The sequence below is a fragment of the Etheostoma cragini genome, chromosome 22 (genome assembly GCF_013103735.1).
Source record: "Etheostoma cragini isolate CJK2018 chromosome 22, CSU_Ecrag_1.0, whole genome shotgun sequence".
NCBI lineage: Eukaryota > Metazoa > Chordata > Actinopteri > Perciformes > Percidae > Etheostoma > Etheostoma cragini.
The window spans coordinates 21,305,129-21,306,487 of record NC_048428.1 but is presented as its reverse complement, the minus strand read 5'-3'; the positions used below and the strand labels follow the sequence as shown (position 1 = coordinate 21,306,487).

The following is a 1,359-nucleotide window of genomic DNA, read 5'->3' as shown; positions in this document are numbered from 1 at the left end:
TGTCTCAGGGCACATGATGAGAAGACTGGAAGAAAGAGAAGAAAGAGAGCGAGTTTTCATTCAAAATGGATATGTTAGCCATTTGTTATTGTGTGTTTGGAGTGTTGACTTGAGGTGTAAACTGTTTAATTAGGATTTGGGAATTTCGTGTCACTCCCAGTGTTGGAAGAACTATTCAGATCCTTTTCTAAAAATACTCTATTACAAGGAAAACTCCTGCATGCAAAACATTATTTAAGTAAACGTACCGGTATGTAGTATGTGAAGTATATTCAGCTGTAAAAGTATGCATGTTGCAGTAAAATGTTCCCTGTCTGTGCTTTCCTCTTATATTTAATTATCTGATAATATTCCGGCTGCATTCATGTGTATGCTGCATTTCTCTGGTGTGGATCTTTATGGTTGTGCTCATTTTTTAACTCCTTTATCTACAGCTGGGTAGTTTAATCTACAGTAATGCATCATATTTTATTAGATCATCATATGTTAGTAGCGGTGCTGTCCTGTGAGAACCACGTATCACTAAAACCTTTCATAATATCAGAAGAACAGCCCCGTTTTCAGCTTAGTGACGATGCATTTTCCAGCAGATCCAAGAGGCTTTTAAAAGGACCACTTCATCCTTCAGATTGGATTTGTACTTTAGTACAGTACTTGAGATTAAAATGAAGGTGTTTCTTATAGAAATATGTGAATTCTTGTAGTTTCTTCTTCTTTTTTTCCTCATTATTTTGGGTGACATGTGTAACCACTCAGTCTTTTGTGCCGGTTCTGTTCTTCAGATAAATAATATTGATAATCCCACTCTGTCTGTGCAGGATGGCCCAAGTTGCTGTGGTTTGTAACAGAGTCCAAGCACCTCTCCAAACCTCCCAGAGACTGGTTCCCTCACATCAAAGATGCAAACAACGACACTGCTTACATAGAGGTGAGCAAACAGACTCAGCTGATATAGTGTCTTCTTTTCTTATTGTAGACACTTCTACAGAAGCTGGGACCTCCTCCTGCCTGTTGATTCCCTCTGTAACCTGTTTTATTGGATAAAAGTTTCCGTATTAAGTGTCTCTTCAGTTGTCATCGCTGTGAAAAGCCATCAAAACGTTTAACTTCAAACCAGCTTTATCTCCTCATTTTAATTTGGTTAAGTAAAGCAGTAAAGGCATCTGTTGTACACTAACACATAACACGTAGAATAGGGATGAAATGATTAGGAAATAAATCCATTAGTCACGCAGTTGGTTGGACACAATGCACCTTGATGACAGGTTCGCTAAGGCCTCCGTCTCGTCTAATTTCATTGATCCTTCTGTGTGTTTGTCTCTCTCGCTCTCTCTCTCTCTCTCTCTCTCTCTCTCTCTC

General features: G+C 38.9%; 1 protein-coding gene across 1 annotated transcript in view; it reads left to right on the top strand.

Annotated features, from left to right (window-relative positions):
- LOC117938277 (disco-interacting protein 2 homolog C-like) overlaps positions 1-1,359 on the top strand; it is a gene marked incomplete at its 5' end in the record, with an annotated part of 67,270 nt that overhangs the window by 32,763 nt on the left and 33,148 nt on the right. The window contains 1 exon segment of the mRNA XM_034862800.1: positions 819-954. Coding sequence (XP_034718691.1) covers positions 819-954 — 136 coding nt within the window.